The sequence below is a fragment of the Prenolepis imparis genome, unplaced genomic scaffold (assembly GCF_030444845.1).
Source record: "Prenolepis imparis isolate NDT839.2.m4 unplaced genomic scaffold, iyPreImpa1.0 SCAF_11, whole genome shotgun sequence".
Classification (NCBI taxonomy): Eukaryota; Metazoa; Arthropoda; class Insecta; order Hymenoptera; family Formicidae; genus Prenolepis; species Prenolepis imparis.
Genome location: NW_028141169.1, coordinates 3,211,637 through 3,233,426, shown reverse-complemented (window position 1 = coordinate 3,233,426; position 21,790 = coordinate 3,211,637). Strand labels below are relative to the sequence as shown.

The window sequence follows — 21,790 nt, the reverse complement described above, 5'->3', positions numbered from 1 at the left end:
CACCACGAAGAACAGGCATCGTGAGAGAGAAGCAGGAGGAGTAGAAACATTTTAGCGAATGCTGAGCGAAATGAGAGACTGGTGACGTTGACGAGGAAAAGAAGGAAGCAGATGACACCGGGAGGGAAGAAACCGAAGAGATCGTAACGCACGTTGGTAGAGGAAGGGTAGAGGTAGAGAGGCCGAACCGACAGAGGCGGGGCAAGATTTAATCTTGGTCTTGGGGGGGTCCAGCGGTCTCCAAGCGTCAGGGGGAAAGGGAGAGCGTTCCGTTCTCTCTCTGAAGAGAGATCGGCTCTTCTGTCGAGGAGCGCATGCAGTCGCTAGCCGAGGCCTATACTTGCCCGTCGAAGGGTATTGGTTCTCCAACTCGTTGCACCATACCCCCCAAGCAGCGCGAAACGAACGGACAAACAGAGAGAGACAGAAAAAGGGAGGGAGAGAGAGAGAGAGATCAAGCAAGAAAGACACAAAGAAAAAAGATAGATGAAGAGGGAGAGAGAGCTCGGAAGAGAAAAGGGCAAATAAAGGACATCTCTCTCTCCTTACATTGTCGTACTCGGACACGAGCACGCGTGCACGCACGCTCGCTCACGGCAGGCACGCATGCACGCGCGCGCACCACCGTCGCTGCCGCCGCCACATCGTCGCCACCGCCACCGCACGTTACCACTCGGAGGAGGACCTCCCCGTCAAGGAAGCAGAGAGTTGGCACGTAGGTACGGCCGACGGATGAACGGAACGGAACGGAAGGAGCAGAGCGCGGCACGCGTAACCCCCGAGAGAGAGATTAAGGTGGCGTTTCCGAATCCATGATTCTTTCCTTACCTGACCCCGACCTGACCTGACCTGGCCGATCCTCGCCAACGCACACAGCGCTCGCACAGCCGGCATCGGGAGGGTTGGCAGGTATAAAACCGTTCCCGGGCCATTTTGTGCTCCGTCTCTCTCCCTCTCTCCCACCACTCACTAATCGTCCCGATCGCACGCTTTCGAAGGGTGACACCCACCCTTCGGTGAGAACCCTTCGGGGAGGGTGAAATTTCCCTGGCCGGTTCACGCCAAGCTGCAGTCAGTTAGCATTCGGTCAGAAGCTTAAGCGTCGTAGTGTTTGCCGGAACTAATCGACACGTTGACAAGACTCCCAAGACACGCTCTCGGCCCGACGATAGGCAGAACGGAACAAGATCTTCAGGTCAGTGCACAGAAGTGTTTGCAGAGAGAAAGACGGTGCACGTTCCTCTCGTGCGATAACGCCGGTCAGCTTCGATACGGTTCGCCGATCCGTTGATTCCGAAGGAGTGACGTGGTGGATCGCGGCGATCGTTATCGTCCAACACCCCGGAAGGATTTCGCGGCGCTAAGGACGATCTTATCGGACGATTAGCATTGGAAATCGCGAGCACGGTTCCGCGAGTGCGGTTCGCAAGTTCGACGATCGAGGTTCGAGTATCGCGCGAATGATGTTCGTTCAGTGATACAATTGGTGCGAGGTGCTTGCTCCGACTCGCGGATAAGGACGACCGGAGGATTTTTTCTCTCTTTTCACTCTTTTTGGATATTCCGTAAAGATCGAGACAGAAAAGATGAGGACCTGGATGTTGCTGGTCGTGCTCTCGATGACGGTGCACGCGTCGTTGACAGAGATCACCAAAAACAAGAATCGTGGCAGAGGATCCATGTGGTGGTGAGTATCAGCGGCTAGCTCGGACTTTCGCTTTAATACGGTATAAGTTGAAATTCCTGTCGTCCTGTCCCTCCGCGAACGCTCGCTTGTAAACAACCACGTCGCGTCGTAAAACTTTTTATCGCGGACACACTAAGCGTGCGAAGGTTCTCGAAATAAATTACGGTTGCACTGTGCGGTTAATAGACTTGTTGACACAGTCATCGGTTAGACTCGAATATAATCGAAAAAGCTAGCGAGAAACGCGGGAATATCTCTCGAAATTACATTTTTTATATCGCAGCGATTTAAAAAAAATTTTTTTTTTCTTTTATTCACATGAAATATCAATGAATAATAAAGTTAAAATATTATGCTTTTTATATGTCGAAATGTAATCTTCTAAGAAAATGACAGATACTTTTTTTCCAAGACGAGAGATTCTATTTTTATTCACTCTCTCATTCAAGTTTCATGCCATTCATTTTTTTCATAGCTTTAATGGCAATTAACTAGTTGTGATCAATTTACTTTATTTGAGAGAATATGTATATATATATATATATATATATATGTATGAGATGTGTATGAGAATAAAAAAAAGCACTTGAAAAAAATGCATGTGTACAAAAGAAACTTGACAGCTCTAATATTTCGATACAAATGATAAAGGGAAATGTTCTCTTATTACCGCTTTATTGGTTCTGATTACCGATCTTATGAAAATCTTTTCCGGTTATAAACGATGACTTCATAACTAACAATTTAAGAAGCGTTAATTGAGATCACGAATGCAATCGCTGAATCATCGAAAATAAAAATCACGCCGGCGGAATTTGTTCCACGTGGACCTGCCCTTGATCTTTGACGAGTTTATGCTGACGCGAAGATCAAAATCTCTGTCGTTTTTGCTCCTCATCGATCGTTTCAATAATAATTACTTATCCTTTTATCAAGGAAAACTCGAGAAAGTTTTTTTAATTTTTTAGAAGATCGATTTTTTTTAATTTTAAATACCACATTAATAAATAATAATAACTCTCAATGAATATTATCAGCTAATAAAACAAAATAAAAATTTATAAGATACTTAGCTTGAAAAAAATCTTCCAAAATGTCAATGGTCAAAAAACTTTATGTGTCTTCCATATATTGCGACATTAAAAATTTATATATATATATTTTCCTGAAAATATACAGTCACTTTAACACATATTAATTCCTATCTTATATTCTCATCATTTTTGATGCGTTCAACGTAACACATGTCACAGAGTAATTACACTTACCAGTACCTATATATACAGAAACACATCATAAATAAATGTCTCACGAAAGCAAGTCGCATCGCATTTTTTCCTCTCATCCTTGGTCTCGCGGCGTGGTCGTTTCTTTTAATTAAAATGTTACCCACCGCTCGAATCGAATCGACGACCTACGCGCGTTAATTACTCCGCCTCGCTCTCGAGCGAAGCATTAACACCTGTCTGCCCCGACATTTGTCGGGCTAATCGCGGGAGCGACGCTGTCCGCGCGGTATCGTTATTAATTCATTAATCATAATTCTAACTCCTCGCTCGTTTCGATCCGCGTTTCTTGTTCGCGCGCGATGTGTGTTAGATAATGACTGACTTCATTAGTCCGATCGTAAATAAAACTCGCGCGCGCGATCGAGCGTTCACGCGCTCGTATATTGTCCCGCGAGATACAGCCGCGGCGAATATCCACCTATAATGATAAACCGTCGGCGATAAATCAACCGGGTACGTCCGGTTTCTCGCGCGACGGTTCGGCAGCGATCGTTATTGCCGCTAAATTAATTAAATCGGCGACGCAAGCCTCGCGTTCCTCGTAATTCCGGCTCACAATATACATATATTAATCGTTGCATATTAAAAAGAAACGAATGTGTTTGTCTTTGCTGTGGATGCACATCGCGCGAAATCTATCGCTTAATTTATGCATATACTTTTTAATATGTAATCGGAGAAGTCCAAGATAAACAAGCTGGAATGTTGTCAATGATTCGTAAAGATTAATTAGCAAATATTTGTAAAATGTTTCATTGTTATGTTTCATGAGATTTTTTTTTTTTTTTATTTTTAAACACGTAAAATATCTTTCAGGCATCTTCCGGATACTTGCATTGTCTGAGCTAAAATAGTTCCTTGAACAAATCAGCATGGAGTAAACGATTATGTATCTTTACAAAAGCTTTGAATGAGATATATCTTTACCATTATTTATTATTTCTGTAACTTACTTATTTCTGTAATTAATTTTACCTGAAAATTGTCAAGCGAAACAAATTGTTTCATGCATCATTAGTAGAAAATTATTGAAATAAGAGAAAGCAAAAGTAAAACATCTGTAAAACATTGAAGGACAAGTAAAACTTTTCCTTGTAAGTTTTCTCTACTCAATCAGTAAAGAATAATGTATTTGGTTCAATAAATCAATAGTCTTACTTTCTATTTCAGTCATATATGTCTTGGCTATAAATACAATCGATCGAAAGGTCAGTGTTAAAATAAATAAGAAAAAACAAATAGGCATGGCTAACGACATAAGAAATGATCATTTAAATTAGTCGGAATGGACGGTTTAATTTTATGGAAAGGAAAGCGCAGAAAAGAAGAGAGAGAGAGAATCTATTGTGTATCAATTATATTTGTATCGATTCTATCCTATATGAATTCATTGCGGATTGAAACACGTCGATCGATTGACAGGTATAATCACGACGAGATCGGTAAACTGATTGATATACATCAAGCAAAATGGGTGGTCGCATCTGACGTTAATAATGACAATTAATCGCGAACGCAAATAATCACTCGCGACAACATAAAAAATTTCCAGATTTTATTAAGATGCTCGCGAGCGCGACGGATTATTACTTTTGCACATCATCGTTAATTGAGTCTGATTTTTATCAAACTGCATCGATATTTCATCGTTCGACAAAGTTATTTCTGCATATAATCTGTGTCATAAAAATAATTTGAGTACAATTTTCGGAATAAAAAAATTTCCCTGGACAATTAAAATTAAAGTTTATGAATTTTTCGGTATACATGTTTTGGAGCGAACAAATCTATTCCATTATAAATCTATACGCGTAAGATGCTGATGCGATTCTTTCAAATATTTTTTGCGTTATTGGCATCTATATAATTTTAAACGTGTGCGGTTTTGCCTCAACTAATACATTATCCATCATTGGCAAGAATGAAGTTGTTCATAGATGCTCCGTTATCATTGAACAAGATAACATGTCACATGGGCAAACGTCGTCCTACACACAAACGCGATACTGGAAACATTCGCCATTAATCAATCATGTTTCGAATTTCAAATGAAACATCTTTCCGAGGATCGCGATTCTAACGATCGCTACGATTTTGTATCTGCCGCTTTCGTCGCGAACCGGTAATCTCAAGTGTGGTCGATTTATCAACATGAAACGATTGACACGGGGATGAGAATCAGGAGCGAGACACAGTGACAGCCTCCGTGCTTCTCTCCTACGACGAGAAGTCGGTCGACCGAATGAAAAAGACGTCGACAAGCTCCGTCTGATTCATGACATCTCGTGACCTGATTCGCGGTTGACCGACGTTGTCGTTTTAGATATAGACGGGACTCACGGTTAGAAATGACATACGTCGGGATACGTCGCTTCTCTCTATGACTGGAAAGGAATACACGTTGATACACGCGATAGAAAACACAATTATTCCGAGGCGGACGGTTGGTTCGGGCAAGAAAAGCAAGGAACTAAACATTACATTCGTCTGCATCGAGAACGAAAAGATTTACAATCATCTACTCGATAATACGTCAAATGTAAATTTTGCCTGATTTATTTGGTATCCTTTCTAAAGGGATCCAAGTGGATCTCTCTGCATCCCGAGTTTAATAATATATTCTTTAACTGCGTCGTTCGATTTAAGAGGTGCTAATAACACGCGCGAAGGATAAGACTCTCGATGCTGAAATAGCGTCATCATCATAGTGTGAACTCATCTAAGATAAGCAATGATCCCATAAGTTACATCATGGAATTGATACAAAATAAACAATAATCTCGTCATTTGATTAGATCATTTGATCATTTGAGTCTCGACAATCGACAATAAAGTATAAGATTTTCAGTGTATAAATCAAAGCGCGTATCCATCTAAAGCTACTTCACATTAAGTATTAATTAATACTAATCGTTTAATTAATTTTCCATCTCTATTCTTACTTTTCAGAAGAGACAATGAATCTTTTACTGCAAAGATTTCACGTGATCCTGAAAAAAAAAATATAGAGCTAAAACACATGTAGATATTCCAACGACAATATAGTAATAACGACAAGAATTTCACATGTTCTTTTGTTATTACGAAGCTTTGAAGGATCATTATTGCTTTCCTCTTCCTTTTTCTTGTCTCCATCTCAGGCGTAATAAATTATTTTCGTCTCGGTCATCGTCTGGCGGTAGAAAGTATGCGAAGGCGGGGGATCTCGTCCCTGAGCTTTTCAGTCCGACGTAAATTACAAGCAATAGATATATCCTAACCGGTCCGCGGCGCGGCTTATTTATGGATCGTTTATTGAATGCACCGCCCGGCACCGTCGATGCACCAAGTGCATTACACGTCGCATCAGCCGCGCGAGCTCGCGGATCGCGCGTGACGAATCGATGAGAGGTCGTGTGCGCATTCTGGCAATACACGAGACATGCGATGCCCTCGAAGACGGTGTTCGAATTCCTCATTTTATTATCCTCTCTTTATTTTTGCACATAATATACCTATATGTAATAATGTACAAGTATAATATAATTCTGTATTCCCTCGCTGATCAAAACCGTACAGACATCTTGGCGAGAACCCATTTTCGAGAACGTAAAATGTCAAATTTTCTTATTCTTCTTCTACTAAAATGATATGAAAAAGTAGTCTGCTGAGACGTCGCGTCTCTCATATTCTCTATCTGGAACGTGTTTGGGGTATCTTATACACCCTCCGACTTGTTTATTTCATTCACTAAGCTCATCAAGTAACAGCATTGTTTCGTTTTAGCTTTTGTACATAGAAAAGTATTTTCCAACCCAATATCAGGGAACAATCTTCCGTCTCCTTTTATCTAGCCACGTGTTTACCACCGATCTGAGTTTGTTTAGCCCGCTTCTCTCGGAGTGTGTCAACGAGAGAGTCTCGACGGCGGGTGGCTGACAGTCATTTCGCGGTGGGCGCCACACGCAGCCCGGTTACTGTCAGAGCCCCGATTTCCGCCCAGACCACGTCAAAGCGTCGACGGAGCCGCGGCGACAGTGATTACCTGTTTATTATGTCGGCCGACGACTGATCCGATCCCAGCGCGTGCGAGCTATTTTAAATAAGGGTCCCGCGGGGTCTCTCTCGTTAAAGAACAACAAATATTCGATGCATTTGGCGCTTTTTCACGCGGGCCAAATCAACCGTGGACGTTTACGATCCTGTTTAGGCTTCATGAAGTTTCTCTCTTGCGAAGAGCGTTCGTGACATTAGTTACTGCTTCACCTTCAATCATGCTTTTGAAGAGGAAGGATCACGAATATTCATTACATGATATATATTATGCTACGAATATTCTATATTCTTAATAATCATTTGCTTCTGAAGAGAATATAGAGATGATTAAATTTATGTGAAGAATATTTAGCACCTGTAACGTATATCTGATTAAAATCACCCTCAACTGCGAACTGCTTTCCGATTGTTCCGTGTTCGAGCGGGTTACAACACGGGTTCTTATTACGCTTGATCAGTATGCATTTTGCGCGGTCCAGCATTTCTTCGGAGGACCGCGCGTTCTTCTTCCCACGAAGGGCACACCGTGAGCGCATTTAAACGTTTTTCTGCGCGATGCTCGATCGATCGAGACGCGAATTCTTTCACAGGCTGTGGACTCGCGCGGCAGCTTGATTTATATATATATAGGGTGTATCGAAAATCGGACACTTTCACCGTAATTGCAACGTACGAGACCAAAAGAGTCGACTCAAAGAATGACTGAAGAATATAGATATTATCGATATTAAATAATTAATAATTTTACGATTACAAGTAATTAAAATTATAAGTGATCTCGATGCTTTATAAATGTAAACAAGTAATTATATTAGACACGGTTTAAATAATTTGTATCTTAGTTATATTAGAATACTTATGATTAAAAAAAGGAAGTGTCCGGAGAAGCTGATGTCTCATACATCTCTCTTGTAGAAAAATTAACTTTAAATTTCATCCTAGATTCTGTAGCAAATTCCCGAACTCCGATACACCCTGTATATATGTACAACGAGCTACCGTTGATCGAAACTGCTGAACCAGTTTCGTCTTTCGTGCTAATCCACCTTCGTCGCTCCTCGTCGTTCTCTCGCGCTACCTGTTCCCTTCTGAAAGCGCACCTTTTTGCACGCGAAATCGGCGTTTCGCATTGACAACCACCGTTTAAATCGTACGCCAAGGGTAGAACCAGACACATGTAGAAGTAGATATTTTGCAAATAATTTATCTAATGATAATATAATATATAGTCATCTAATTTATTACGTTTGACTCAATTCTATTCAATATTTTTTATTAAAAATATAATTTTAACAAGGCACACTTTCTTCAGCTTGCTTTGTCTCGAAATATAAATCTGTTAATCAGGCAAAAAGAAAACGTCATTAATTTTTTTAAATTAAAATTATGTGTCGATTTACATAATAAACGAAGAGATAAATAAAGTATGTTACATTTTACATCGAACATGAAGAAAAATTAGGAAAATATAGTAAGGCAAATGAAATTTATGTAAGTAATTATTGAATATAAATTGAAACTTTATTTAACAAAAATGATTCTCTTTTAGATCGCACGATCACCTGCCGCGTATAGTAGGCCGGATAGGACAAACGCAATCGCGGCAGATGACGATGCGCATTATCGTTCGCGGTATTGCCGCGTAATTAAAATTTATTCGCGCGATATGGCTCGATATATACGTGCATATACCTTGTGCGTTACATTATTACTTCCATGTAATACGCGACACGCACGATAACGATGCGCGTGGTTGCTCGCCAAAACGAACGCACAGGATCTCATTAAGCGAATTTACCAGCGATCGCGTTGCATTAAGCTCTTTGCATTAGTCGGGGCCGGAGTTAGCTTAACCGCCGTCGAACGTAGTTGCATATAAATTGACAATATCATGATAGCGCGCGCACTATGCGCGTTTTAACGCCAGTATCGAGGATATACATATATATATATATATTTTTATATACACATACATACACGATCGGAATCTCCCGAGGACGAAGGAAACATCGAGTATTGCTTGATCATGAGATTAATTTTATTCGAAAACTCTTCATTAACACGATCCCTATTTGAGAACATCCTTAACCCTTCACGTCTGCCTATAAAAAGACTCTATTTCAAACATTGATCCTACTCCTTCCTGAACCGTGAACAAAACTTTGAAGAATTCTCCAAAGTGAACGAACTTAAATGACTCTGGAATTGGAATCGCTTCAGTGAATTTTAAAAAACTCTCTAATAAATCCTTTTTCGTCTTTACATGTCTTATCTTGTTTCCGGCTGTGGAATGCATTTTTTCTTTTTCTCTTTCTTAATTTTCCTCCTCAAAAATTTATATTTTTTATGTTTCATTATTATTGTATACTTTTAATTCAATTTTATAAACTACTTGATACTATTTTTAGCTTTATTTAAACGAGACTATTTTTTATGATTTTTATTACAAGTTTTATTTGAATAAACGGTAAAGAATATAAATAATAATACGAGACATCGTCTATTTAAATTTTCAGGGGCATTGCGAAAGCGGGTGAACCCAACAATTTTTTGCCCTTGTCACATGTACACGTGGATTCTTCAATTTATACGACTCTGAGAAGAAAACAGAGGAGGCTCGCTAGGGATAATCCAGGAGTGCTAATGGCAGTAGCTAGGGGTGCGAATCAAGCCATCGTCGAATGCCAACATCAGTTTCGCAATCGGCGATGGAACTGTTCGACAAAAAATTTTCTTCGAGGGAGAAATCTCTTTGGCAAGATCGTCGATAAGGGTAAGTAATTAATCGAGTTTAATAATCTTATAAATGTAATTTTGCGAACAACTTCGAATGGCAATGAGAATTATTATTATGGAAATATTATATCCATCGATAATTATTTGTCGATGTAATTATTACTTAAGACGATTCAATTAAAAATTATATTCTATCATTTCTCTCTCTCTGAGAAACAACATATTTAAATTTTTATCGAAATAAATTTCGCTGAGAAACAATAAAAAATAAGTATCTTTATTTTATTCTTTGAAAAATCTAAAATAAAGAGATATATAAATAAGGCAAAAAGTACTTATATTTTATATTTCAAAAGATCGTTTATTGTATCGCAATTGTCCGCGATAACCGGTACTTTTGATAGAGATTTATTAAAAACAAGTTTCAACGCGATAGAAATGAGAGACAAAAAAAGAAATGAAAGAGAAAGAGCCGACTTGTGCGCGGCTCTCTTAAGATCGCTAGTGACAAATCTGTCGATTTGCTTAAGTCAACACAGACTCTCGATACGTCTCGTAACACTCGGTAGATTAAGTAATAAGGTCGTCATCTCGTCATCACAATGCGTCATCGCAATAATCGCCGAGTGAACGATACCTTTGAGATAAGCTGTGAATTCAGCGGATGTAGAGCCAATTTAAAACCGACATCACTGGTCTCTTATCTGGTCTAAAACTGTATTACTTCAAATGGATCATATTTCTTCTAATTCTTTGATTGGTTATCTCGATTATATACACAATCATATGATAAATATCTTACAAATTTATTTATTAAATTTATGAATTGGTATAAAAAACAATTTGAATATTTAACATATAAATTAAAATGCAGTCGGATAAAAAAATAATTTTAATATGCATCTAAATTTAGTTAAATATATTTTTTTAAATAAAATAAAATAAAAATATCGTTCTCTCTATTTCTAGTAAGATTATATTATTATATGCATAACTAAAATTATCAGAGACTATATTCAATTCAACTTTTTTCAGTAATAATATACTGATTTCATTTAAGAGATGCATAGGATTTATATATAAAACATTTTCAATGCAATAAATAAAATGTTCTTAACTATAATATAATAGACAATTACACGCATTCGCGCGTAAAGTATAAATATTATTCTATTATCATTTAAGATCGTGATCAGACACCCGCGGTGCTTTCGACAAGGCGCATTAACACCTCATTCGAGTGCGAACGATCGCGTAGATCGAGTGCATAGGGCGCGAAGGCTCGAAGTCGTCGTGGGGTTAGAAGGGCGAAGGTACACGGCGATGAGATGCGAGGAGAAGGGGGCCAGGGGGTCTTAGAGGGCGTGCCCTACGTCCGAGGGTCCCGGGCACGTGCCCTTACCGAGACCAGATGTATGTTTTGCAACCTGATAATGGACCTTCTCGTACCAGTTCTGGCTCCCCTGCGGCTCTTTTAGATCTCGTCGAGGCGATTGTAAGCCGAGCTTTTTCGCTCGAGCCGCTCCCACCCCATTATGTCGAATGTCCCCATATGGCCACTTAGTAAAACTAAAAGAAGTACACGGCGCAAAGGGGAAGGAGGGGGAGAGGGAGTTAGGGAGAAAGGGTAGAGAGCGAGAGATTTTTGCGTGTTATTTTTCACCAGCACTCTTCGAGATACGTTTCGTTGCAATGTTGCAACACGAGATGATCGTAACTAATGATTGACGGTTATATAACGATATGTACGTCTGCGACTTACACTGGTATCTATTTGCAGATAGAGAGATTCGTATTCTTATTATAATATTGTGTCTCTTATTTCCGATTCACCCTCCTGATTATATTCACTCGATATTGTTACGGGGCATTTGTCATATACACGTTCCAGCAAAAATAATCAAACATACTCTATCTAAAGATATTTTGAGAATATATTTCAAAAATATATAAATTACGAAAAATTCAGTTACTATAAACGTCTTAACTTTGTTTGTTGAATGTTCTTTGTGAAATATTACGAAATGAATATTTATGCAACTTGTGCATTCATTAAATCTTTATCCGGTTGTGAGGTTTCTACGAAAGCGCTTAATATATTCAGTTTCGACGTGCATAATTGAATGCAATATGTATACCGATTTTTGCATATATACGCATCAGAGATATCACGCATCCAAATTACGCGTACTTCTTGTGCGTTATTACTATACTTTGCGGCCATTAAGGAACGGAGAGAGACGCGGCGCAATAGCCATTAGAAATTCCGTAAATTGAACGGCTGTCACGGTAACGTACGGCATTTATATGACACCTGTAAGCGAGAGAGCGCCATGTGGTATCCATAACGCTTGACGTGTTAATCAAGCCCCGAGAAAGCCACTGACGGATAATAACGCCACGGATAGGGATGAGAGAATCCTTTTTTTTTTACATTCTATGACATTGTTCCGTCAAGACGCGATAGGAAATTATTACAAATGAATCGTGAGATAAAACGTGCGCACGTTCAAGGCTCGTAATGTCATTCCTGTCAAAATTAAATAAAACCAATAATTAATTGAATGTAAAATAAATATATATTACAGAATATTTAACGAATAAATAAAATTCATGCAAGTAAGCAGAAATTCAGGAATTCTTGTTTGCAACATGTATAGAAGATACATCTTCGTAGACCCACAATTAAAATGTATGCTAAATGATTGATTACTTTTTCGCACGTAAAACTAACAGGACTCGATAATTATTTCTGAATAAATGATCGCGTTATAGATTTAAGTTTATACACAAACTCTGCCCTCTTCTCGTTTTAGTAATAAGCTGCAGGATCGCTCTCGTAGCTTCCCGAGAGACCGGGCCCTCGACCTTTCACCTCTCGTCTTCATCGCCTCGTGTGAGCGCGGACCAGTTTCTTCCGCTCTTCTCGCTGCCGCTCTCCACTTCTCATATCTCCTTTGTCCTCGTATAGATCCTCGAGATTTGATCTTTGCCGAGCTCTCGGCACAGGGGAAAACGTAGATCACTATCAACGAGCAATAATGCGCTCTCGTACTTGTCGCAAGAATGAGAAGAGAGAGAGAGAGATCAGAGGGGGATCCGGAAAGAGAACTCGCAGTCGAACACCGGCTTAAACGGTCGTTTCCGGATTAGCACCGTGCTCTAATGTAGCACGTCAAACTGTTGGCAGTCACTGCCGGAAATATAAATCGTGAAAGTGCGGAATAGAGATACATAAATTTTCGAGCTGTAGAAAGAACACGGGTTTCGCAATCTGTTGGTTCCGCATTCACGTCACCGGCTATGTCGTGACGTTTTAACGCAGGTGTCCGTTTGCGTTAGAAATGGAAAATCACGTAGAGATTCTCGTTTCACAAGATTTTTATCGCGTTTACGAAAGAAATGTCTACACGGAAAAAAAATATTAGTTACTATAATTTAGTTACCATGTCTAATTTTAGCTACAGTTAATATTTTTATTTATAATTTAACAGAGAATTTTTCCCATTAAACTATAACTTAGAAATATTAGTTACTGTAACTAAAATTTAGGCATGACAACTAAATTTCAGGTGTAATATAGAAATATCTAAAAATTTAGCTATAGTGGTTAATATTTTTTTCTGTATATATATGTATATTTCGAATCGCTAATTAAAAAATATTAAGTATTTTGCCTTGTCTGGAGAATAAAAGACATTCTGTATATATTAAATTAATTTCTTCACGTTTCTGCGCAGACATAATATTAAGTATAGGACAAGTTATCAATCTGCAGACTGGAATATCTAATAACAACTTTGTGTGTGTCCAAGAATAAGATATCCATTAATATATTCATATATATCTGCGTGGAATGCATAATTAGCGATTCGATAAAAATCATGGATGTTAATTAATATGTATGATCCGAAACTTTTGTGTCGACACAACTAACACGAATCGGACATACGGCGTTTAAATTTAAATGTCGTACGTAATCATTGTGCTTATGTAAATGAGAGTCGACAGGATTAGTATCGAGTCGAGTGTCTCGAGGAGATACTTTCCCGATTCGGAGACTTGACGGATACTTTTGGTTGCGTTTGTACTCGATATTATAGCTGGTAGTGAGTGCGTTCGCGGCCTGTAATCATTTCGCCGCCAAGAGCCACCTACCGCATTGGTACCCTTGCCTTCCATCCTCCGTTCTCCATCTCGTTTCTTCTCTCCTCTCGCCTCCTCTTTCTTCTCCTCGACACACACCGTGCTGGGCTCGCAAAAGCAAGTCCCACAACCTAATTGCTCGGTAAACTGCGAACCTCGCGAGACCCCGCTGCATCGGGATGCGCAATGCTGTCTCTTCCTCCGCCAGATTACATCTGACGATTGCAGCCGAAATTATTCAGTTTGAAAAAAATAAATAAATAAAGCTGCTCCATCAGTGACGAATGAATAAGTTAGTTTAATGCAGAAAAATAAGATTATAGAAGTGACAGATATAATAATTAAAAATATATTAAATTAATAATGAAAAATATAGATCGTCGAATTTTTGTAAATGTATTGGCAACAAAATATATATGAAATTTCTAATATAAGAATGATCTCAATCTTGATCAGCACGCATAATACGCAAATAATTTATATTATTTCTATAATCATTTTTCTCTATCCTTTTTCATCTTTTTTTCTATATTTATATCAATAAGAAGAAATCAATCAGCAAAAGAACTTCTGCAATTAGTTACGGACCTGTACCCTATCCCACGAAATGACATTGCAGCTCTGCGCGATTTGTATTTCGCCTTCATGATTCTATTATAAATCGAGTTCCAATGCAAGATAAACTGCAAGGTATAAAAGAAAGAAAAGACACAAAGAGAACTTCCACAATACGGAGCACAAATCCGTAACAAATTTCAAACTTTTTTTTAGTAACTCTGATTATATTATATATTTAAAGATAATTATATATAAACACAAATTATATATATGTACATCGATTAAAATCGTAGACATCTTATTGTGGATCAATAAATCCCCTTATATAATTTTATTCTCGATCTTTTTTTTCGCCAAAACTCTCAATTTTCTATAATCTTATCATTATCAGTGATATGATTCGCTCGGACGAGAGAGAGAGAGAGAGAGAGAAAGAGAGAAAGGAGGTCCGGATAGTTTCGCCATGTTATCGGAAACAATCCGAGCGTTTACAGGGTAAATTCAATCAATACCTGTCCGATGCGCGCGGCGCAGGACACGTCTTATATGGCGCGACACCGGGTGCTTTTTGCCATGGCGTTACGCCGCCATAAATCGCGGCCTATGATGGGCTACATGTGTCGACGGCACGCCACGGTTTCTTGCGAAAACGTGAGTCGCGACCCAATGGGTCCCCCCGTGATTTTTACATCTTGTTTGCTTCCAAGCGGTGCCCCGCAAGCCCGTCCTCGTTCCCGCGGGTCTATATGGCGCACCGTGTTACTTCGCGGTCTTCGAGTTCCTCGAGACTGTTCTGCCTGTTCTCGGCTTCTCTTTGTCTCTTCTTATTTTCGCCGAATATCGTCAACGATATTCGAGAATGAAAATAAAAGCGAGAGGAATATTTTAAATGTCTGTTGAATTTTTTTTAATATTCGCATAAGTTCTTTCACGCACGCTATTTTCAAGATATTTAGAGATTAATTAAATTAAATTGCATATTCTCTCTCCCAGAGACTCCATAAAATATATATGTATATAGTAACATGTAATAAATGATTATATTAACATCGCTTAAAGCAGCACAATGTATCTTTGCGGTTACATAATGCTTATCATCCTTGGACAAACAACTTAATTTTCTGTATGTCCGTTAAGAATAATAGCCGTTTTATAGCCATTCTTTCCAAGTCGCGTTTTTCTTTACGTTGACATCTTGAGTCGCTGAAATGACAATCTCTGTCACAGCGCAAGTAATAAATTCATCTTTCCATTCTTCATAAACGTTCGTAATGAATCATTGTAAGCGATTTTCAAGCGTACAGCCTATCATTTGACATTACAGGCTATCATCTTGTGTCTAATGGCTATATTACGACACATCTACATAAATCACCGTGTCGCCGATATCACGTCATAGGAGACCACCATCGCCAGTACCATCGTTTTAAATTCCACGCGTAGGTGGTTGCACCATAACTCGTTCCGTGTCTTGTCGACAGGAACTCGGACCGCGCGCGACAGTAGCAATAATTCCTAACGATTTTATCTCCATGGAATTTCAGCCGAGACGCAAATGTCCCTCGTAAAGATGCGCGACGATGTCGCTTAAGACAATCTTGAGAACGACGGTCGAAGAGAAATCGCGGATATTTACTCTACATATTCTATTGAGCGACTGAAACGTTAACCATTCACCTCTCATTATAGCTATAAATTATCTAAATATTATAAATTTTTTATTTATTCTTCTATGACTTGAAACAGGTTTTTGAATTTAATGTTTATAAGAAATAATTTATTAATTAACTGTTTCATCGTTTGTCATCACATTTCTATTATTTGTCAAATATAAAATAATCTTAAAAAAAATTTGACTCAAATTATTTTGATGAACAATTAATGTGAAGCTACGATTGCGTGGAATTTTCACAATAAAATATTAATGACGAATGCACATAATTACAATTAAAAATATTTATGATTGCATCCCCCCACATTTCTACAGAGATTATCTAACTTATTTTATTTGATATAAAGTTTACAAAATACCGTTTTAAGCCCGAAATCAGTCTGCTGTCCCAAATACTGTCGCGTATCGTCAGGGACAGATTCCGGACCAGTGCTCGAACATTACCCAGGAATCCCCATCAATGTTTGCGCGCGTGTTTACCTTGCGGGCACACTCTGGGGCTGCGCCTCCAACTTGCTCATACTATTTGAACGAGTTGATAAAGCCGCCGTCGAACTATTTATCGTACGCAGAACGACGTATACTCGCACAGAGGACAAACAATCGCGGTACCGGGATCATTGAAACGCGCTTTTTCCCCTTCGTCTGATACTTTCCTCGTCGCGCTCCTTATTTATCTCCTTTCCCTGCGTTTCACTCTCCTATATACGCGCGCAAGTGTCGATAACGGCGTTATTCTTTCGCGGCTTGAGAAAACGCAATCTCGCTTATCTGCGGACGACAGTCCGATTGTTTGAAAATCGTAAAATCCGTAAAAGTCAAGAAAAATTGGACGGATTGGTTTCCGCGAACTCCTTAACAAGGATGACAATGAGTTTATCGAGGGCGTTCGCCGCCAACGATTAGCCTCGTTCTTACAAATATAATTCAGCTCTGTGTAGTCAAGTATTCTATTAATACACCGAATATAGTATATGTTTCCGTTTGAAATTCTAATAAAGAAAAAAAAGGAAAAATATAATTGATAATTATCTTGAGCAGACCTCTCTCTATCTCTTCTCTCCTGCAAAAATAAATATATACAAATAAATATATCGCGTAAAATATTAACAGCAAAAATTATATTATATTAATGACAAGAAAAGAAAAAATGTGTCGAAATCTACAGGGAAATAAATGTTATAAGATTTAAAGTATCTCAATAATAATAAAAATTTTTTTAAGTCGAACAATGAACGACATATGCGAGATCAGAAACATATGCTTTTTATCAGAAACACAAATTTCTTCCATTGTATTCAAGTTCAGCTAACAATGAACCCCCCTCGGCTTCGTGCATTCTTTCTTGTTAGATGACAATCTATGACACTTTTTCACTCTCATTGTCAGTTTTCAGAACAAACAGCGTAACTTGTCTAGGAGTTAACGCGACCACGGTTTGTCATGGTAGTCTGACACCGTGATAAATAATATCTGGAACTGATCGAATTGAGGATGTGAGAGGAAACGAAGTGATGTGTAATAGGGTGTAACGGCGTAAATCTCTCCGCTTTTCTTCGCCGTTCCTGCTCTCTCGCTTCCGCTAAAGTCCCTGTATTAAGGGATTAGGGAAAATAATCGTTGTTGCTGCTTTCTCACCTTCTTCTCTTTCTTCTCCGTGATTTCGTTCTATCCGTTCTCCGTACTCCGTATAGTGATTCTACTACTAAAAAGGGAAGCTCGACGAGATGTCACTGTCGTAACGGAAAAGATACGTGACGAATTTGGAGCTCGTAGTCAGGGTTGATTCGTCACGGATGATCATCCGGTCATCACTATCGCGCTGACCGGAGAAACATCCCTTGCCCGAGGTTGAACGTCTTATTCTGTCATTTCGATACGCACGCGCGTCCAATTGATCAAGAAAAGTTTCTTTCGAGTTCTAGTCAGTCACTCCGAAGGTTCCAGTTCGATATCAGTAACATAATTAGAGAAGATACCAAATTATCGCATTCTCCATATATATAAATATACAACATTATTAATTTGTTGTGTAAAATATATAATATTTAACTATTATTTTGAATAATTTTCTATCACGTTATTTAAATCATATAATAATTCTTGATGTATTATATTATATTTAAAGCAAAATTAAAAAATATTTGAAAATAGATAAAAATAAAAAAATTGTTATAAAAAGCTAAAATGCAATGTAGTATCTTTTTCACTAATGGGACATTGCCTTGGGACGATGCGAGCTCGCAATTTACGAAATCGTTTCGTCCGCTCTTTCCTCGTGATATCTTCACCGGCACAAAAGGAGCCGGCAAACACCTGCGCCTTATGCAGATAAGGTCGAGGTGCTTCAGGTCAGCCCACTCAGGGTTAAGGTCACGTACCGTCTCCTATCTCTCGCTCTCTCTCTCTTCCTCTGCCTTCTTCTCCTCGTCTCCCTCGCTACCTTCCACCTGCGAGAACTTCTCGCGCAGGTAGTCTCCTGCGGAGGATTGAGATGTTGTCTGACGTCATCGCTCACCTCCCACACGACCAAACACCGTGAACGTCTTGTCTGCGCTCTCGGCGAGTATAAAAATATTCTTATCGTTTAGTCGAGAGAAGAATAAACGCGGTGCCTACGTCAAGAATATATAGCACTTCTGATGGAGACAAAATCATAACTGTCAAGAGTTGATTCACCAGAAAAATTCGCAGAAAAATAGAATACATTGTACAACTTGGTACAAATAAAATTGAAAAAAATTGAAAACGACAATATGATAATATATCGTGGATTTTAGCAAAAACAACACTTTTCGAATTGCATTTATTTCCGGTTTGCCTGTTCGTTCGACGAGAAATTTTTTAATTTCCAGCATAGTACGCGTCATAAATTTCCCGTAATTTTCTTGTAGGATGCCGAGAGACCGCTTTCATCTATGCCATCACGAGTGCGGCTGTGACTCACAGTATCGCGAGAGCATGTAGCGAGGGCAGCATTCAGTCGTGTTCCTGCGACTATACTCACCAATCACGCACATCAAGCGCCGTTCAGGATTGGGAATGGGGTGGTTGCTCGGATAACATCGGATACGGCTTCAAGTTCTCTCGTGAATTCGTCGATACTGGCGAACGGGGTCGAAACCTCCGCGAGAAGATGAATTTGCATAACAATGAAGCTGGCAGAACGGTAAGAGAAATAGGAGGACACGTCTTCCTCAATTTTTAAAATTATTTTACACATCTGAAAATATTTTTAAAAATTATTACAAGAGTTTAAATAATTTTCTTTATTTTCTGCTTACCGTGTTCTATAACTCGAAATGAAGAAGAAAATATATTTCTTTAATGTCAATATTCAAAATTTAGTTTTTTATTACATTTTTTCTATTTTAATAAATCCATCGTTAATCCAAAACAACCAAACACAAAGGAGAGAAACAAGACAAAAATATAATATCATCGATTTAAATCGAGGAGAAAAGTTATAGGGTTCCGTCTTCCGTCTCGTTACAGCACGTGTCTTCGGAAATGCGTCAGGAGTGCAAGTGTCACGGTATGTCGGGCTCGTGTACAGTGAAAACCTGCTGGATGCGGCTGCCAAGCTTCCGCGTGGTCGGCGATAATATGAAAGATCGGTTCGACGGTGCCTCCCGAGTAATGGTCAGCAATTCGGATCGCGTACGCAGTAATGTGCACGCCAACTCGGCGAGCAACTCGGTGCACCAGCACCGCGACGGTCTGGCACGCCGGCAGCGCTACAACTTTCAGCTGAAGCCGTACAATCCGGAGCACAAGCCGCCCGGGCCGAAAGACCTCGTCTACCTGGAGCAGTCGCCGGCGTTCTGCGAAAAGAATCCCACCCTGGGCATCCTGGGCACCCACGGGCGACAGTGCAACGACACCAGCCTCGGCGTCGACGGCTGCGATCTAATGTGCTGCGGCAGGGGCTACAAGACTCAGGAGGTGAGTGTGATCGAGAGGTGCGCCTGCATCTTCCACTGGTGTTGCGAAGTCAAGTGCCAGTTGTGCAAGACAAAAAAGACGATACACACCTGTCTGTAAAAGATCGGACTCGGTCGATTCGATATAGAGGAAATCTTGATCATTTTCGAGAAATGTTTCTTGCATACACAGGGTTGACGAAGCTCAGACTCTCGCTCTGTTTTCGCAAAAACTCGGTATCAAAATACAGTAGGTATACATACGTCAAAGACGAACGAAACTATTTTTCTCTCTAGATCGGTAGACTCTCTAGTAGCCTTTCTAGCGGACGACTCAAGGCCTGATCCTGCGAGAGATCCCGCCGCGGGACTCGTTGGATGGGTCCGAGGTCGTAAAACCCGCGCGAATCCGCGGGGCCTCATCACATTCTTTACAGTATTACGCTCGAAACTACATATATATTTATTACGTCGCGTGGCGCGTATTAAAGACTGAAATGGTGAAAAACGTTCGCGCGATCGTAGATTCTTAAGGTTTGTCTTACAGGAAGATTGCAGGATATGCGTGTGAAAGCGGTGTGTAAATATGCAAGTGCCGGTATAAATATCAGTGCGACTGCTATCCATCATTATCCATAAAAAAGAAGACTCCTGACATCTTAGATGTTACAGTGATAGAGAAAATAATTTAAGGCTACCATTATGCAATTAGGACATAAAGCTGTCATTTACTTTTGTTGGTAGTATTTAAATTCAATTTATCGCGTCTCTCTTTCTTTCATCATCGGTGCATCGATTTGCAAATTGAATTCACTATTTAATTAAAATTACTATTTTATTTGTGTAATTGTTGTCTTTTTGAGTGAGGTTGAACAAAATATATATAACTATGATAAATTAATCGTTGTTAAAAGAGAAGCCTTTAATTATTTTATCTTACTGCATGAAGTCCATGTTTGAAGTGATCGATTCACAACGCGAACATTTGTGGTTTCGCGAAACGAATTATTTATTCTAAAGGTATTCTTCCTGCGATTTACATTCGCTTCCTCAGAGAAAAATGAACAATCTCGAGTACAGAGAAGCGTATTTGTACATAAATAGATTATAGTGATATATTTTGCAGCAATTAGCTGGTCAGCGGCCGTAATATATGTACTTCTCCATAAGAAACTCTTGTAAATAAAAAATTACTTTTACGCGCGCGATGATGAAGATGACACCCGATTGATGTCTATTGTGGGTGTAATAAATTATTTTTATATCTTTTTCATATTTTTCTCTCTCTCTCTCTCTTTCTCTTTTTTCTCCCCCTTGTCTTTTCTTTTTTTTCTATTCAAAAACCGGGATTTTAAGAATTCCGCAGGCTTCAAGACATCTATCACACGATAGAAATGCTGAATAGAAAAACTACTACGAATAAGAAAACGGTGATTCCAATATTGTGCATAATAGATGTATTAATTATTACTCGTAATTTATGCAAATAAACATACAAGAAAATTAAATAAACAAAATTGAAAATTGTTTATCATGTTGCTCTTATATCCTATCTGCACCCCCTATTAAAAAAATATATAGGTATTTAAACATCTTTTTAATTATTTGAAACATAATCACGACGATTTGTTATTTATATAATAAACAGTATAATAAACAATTCAACAACATATCGACAATTTATTCAACATTTGCTTTGTATAAAAAATTTAATAGAAATGTGGCGATCACAATAAAAAAATCC

General features: G+C 39.0%; 1 protein-coding gene across 1 annotated transcript; it reads left to right on the top strand.

The window, feature by feature from the left end:
* The first annotated feature begins 302 nt into the window (after positions 1-302).
* On the top strand, positions 303-21,575 carry Wg (Wnt family member 1 wingless). The gene is made up of 4 exons (XM_083050546.1): positions 303-1,687; positions 9,528-9,784; positions 19,018-19,292; positions 19,619-21,575. The coding sequence occupies exons 1-4, from the start codon at positions 1,587-1,589 to the stop codon at positions 20,165-20,167; spliced, it is 1,182 nt and encodes a 393-aa protein (XP_082906672.1). The 5' UTR covers positions 303-1,586; the 3' UTR covers positions 20,168-21,575.
* Positions 21,576-21,790: the final 215 nt, after the last annotated feature.

What these genes read in the sequence shown, in the direction of transcription:
- Wg (XM_083050546.1), top strand. Translation starts at nt 1,587, where the DNA reads ATGAGGACCTGGATGTTGCTGGTCGTGCTCTCGATGACGGTGCACGCG. An exon ending in GGCAGAGGATCCATGTGGTG is followed by an intron (nt 1,688 to 9,527) that starts GTGAGTATCAGC and finishes TTAAATTTTCAG; the next exon opens with GGGCATTGCGAAAGCGGGTG. An exon ending in ACAATGAAGCTGGCAGAACG is followed by an intron (nt 19,293 to 19,618) that starts GTAAGAGAAATA and finishes GTCTCGTTACAG; the next exon opens with CACGTGTCTTCGGAAATGCG.